General features: G+C 39.0%; 1 protein-coding gene across 7 annotated transcripts in view; it reads left to right on the forward strand.

Annotated features, from left to right (window-relative positions):
• LOC103462996 (serine/threonine-protein kinase BRSK2-like) overlaps nucleotides 1-2033 on the forward strand; it is a 107783-nt gene that overhangs the window by 93074 nt on the left and 12676 nt on the right. For all 7 annotated transcript variants that reach the window (XM_008406089.2, XM_008406090.2, XM_008406092.2 and 4 more), the window contains one exon: nucleotides 1920-1980. In XM_008406089.2, the coding sequence (XP_008404311.1) occupies nucleotides 1920-1980 (61 nt within the window). The remainder of the gene's footprint in view (nucleotides 1-1919; nucleotides 1981-2033) is intronic.

Raw genomic sequence — 2033 nt, forward strand, 5'->3', positions numbered from 1 at the left:
ATGAAGTCTGTATTTGCAGATTCCCAGACTTCATTCCCAGCGTATGAATGTCGGATTCACCCATTAACCCATTCATCCTCCTTGGTGTTTGGTCTCTATGAGCAGTGAAAGCTGCAACGCTCCACCTGTGAAAGTGAATCTGTTGTTTCAGACGATAAACCGGCTGAACAGAACAACATAAAGTCTGAATKCTTCAGAATCACCTGCCATGAATTCAGAATCTGTTGCTTTAAATACTTTAATATAAAGTTTTAAATTGATCAGCTGGAGTCTGAAAAACACGAAGGAATCCTGAAGCTCCACATGAAACTGGATCGAAACGGGAAACTTCTGGATAACAGGAGGAGAGATGCAGGTTGCTATAGTAATTCCCGCCTTTATTTGGAGGTGTGTGGCCCGCAGCATCACTCTTTTCGCCAAACAGAAGAAGAATCAGACTTTGACGTGTCTGTGTGAGGAACGATCAGAACGTGTTTGGTAGACCTGATTCTGTCTGCAGTGATTTATGATAAAAACAACTTTATGTTCCAGTTTTCAATCAAATTTGAGCTGAAATCTGAGTGAATGTTGATGCTTTCATAGAAAACCATAAATCCTATTACTGWGTACTGAAACTAGATGAAATATCAGTTTTACTGTAAACATTTAGCATCAAACTGTCGGCTTGAAATGAGTTTTAATCCTAATTTATGAATATTGTAGGTGTTTTGCTAAAAGCTAAAATGAATTATGAAACTAAAAAGCAWCAAAAAGCCGTTCGGTCGGATAAAATCCAGTTTTTAAATGTAAAATGTTTTTCAGTGGATCCTCAGACTGCCTGCTTTTTCTGCCTCCTCTTGTTTCCTGTCGCCGTTTCTGCCGTTGAGGTCAAGAGTGTTTAATTATGATTTACTGCYTCCATCTTTTAATTTCCCACAAAGCGGAGCCAGGAAACATCAGCGTCTCGCCGCGTTTCCACGTCCCTCTTGACGACGTCGGAGCGGAAGAACGGGGAAAATGAAAAGTTAATGAGACGAGAATAAAAAATGGAAAATCTGATGATGAGGAGAAAGAAGCTGCAGAGCTGATGAAGAGAGACGTTGAAGCGAGTCGGCGTGTTGAAAACGCTGACGAGTTTCCATCGGTTCGGACGCCGAAAGACGCAGCTCAAACTTCCTCCGTTTRCTTTAATAAATCAAATAAACCAATAAAACATAATCACCGTGACGTCACTTCGTCGCTATCTGGGTCTTTTWTTGAATCGCTGGGTGTTGAACTGGTTCCAGCATGAAAACCTTTTGATTCAGGACAGAAAAAAACCAGGACAATAAACAGGTTCACTTTGTTTAAAGGTCAAAGGTCATGCAGGCCATTAAGCCTTGTTCTCACTTAAATATAGAAATAATCGTTTAGAAACATTTTTAATCTCATTGCTGTTATTTTTAAATCTGTCCCTCCAGACATAGAGAAACTTCATGTTAAAGTCAGTAAATCTGCAATATATTATCAGTGGTAATGATGTGACATAGAAAGTGTCTGTTAGTCGTCATAACAGATTAAATAAATTAGAATAAATCAGAATAAAATCATATTTAATCATCATGTCAGCATATCCAGCTGGTAAACACGTTTTTCTCCCCCAAAATGTTTAATCCAATATTTCTTTTCACTTGTTTTATGTATATTATTACACAGACAGCATAGAACAATAAATACAAACTACATTACAACATTTTAAAATTGACAAATAAATAGACCAAAAAGTCGATTAGGAGGAATTTACTGTTGTTTTGATTTAAATATGAAATGTTTGGTTTGAGATCAGAAATTAAAAAGGTGGAATAGGAAGAAAAACAAGTTAATTTCTTCACTTATAAATGAAGTAAAGTTRGATTGAAGCCGTTCAGTTGCTGAATGTTAACCTGATGTCGTTGCTTCAGGTCGCGGTCGATCAGCGGAGCGTCCTCCGGTCTGTCCACCAGCCCCCTCAGCAGTCCCAGGGTAAGTCTCCGTCCCTCATCCCAGCTGGCTGGCTCTGCTGGCATGCTGCGCGC

The sequence above is a fragment of the Poecilia reticulata genome, linkage group LG3 (genome assembly GCF_000633615.1).
Source record: "Poecilia reticulata strain Guanapo linkage group LG3, Guppy_female_1.0+MT, whole genome shotgun sequence".
Taxonomy (NCBI): Eukaryota; Metazoa; Chordata; class Actinopteri; order Cyprinodontiformes; family Poeciliidae; genus Poecilia; species Poecilia reticulata.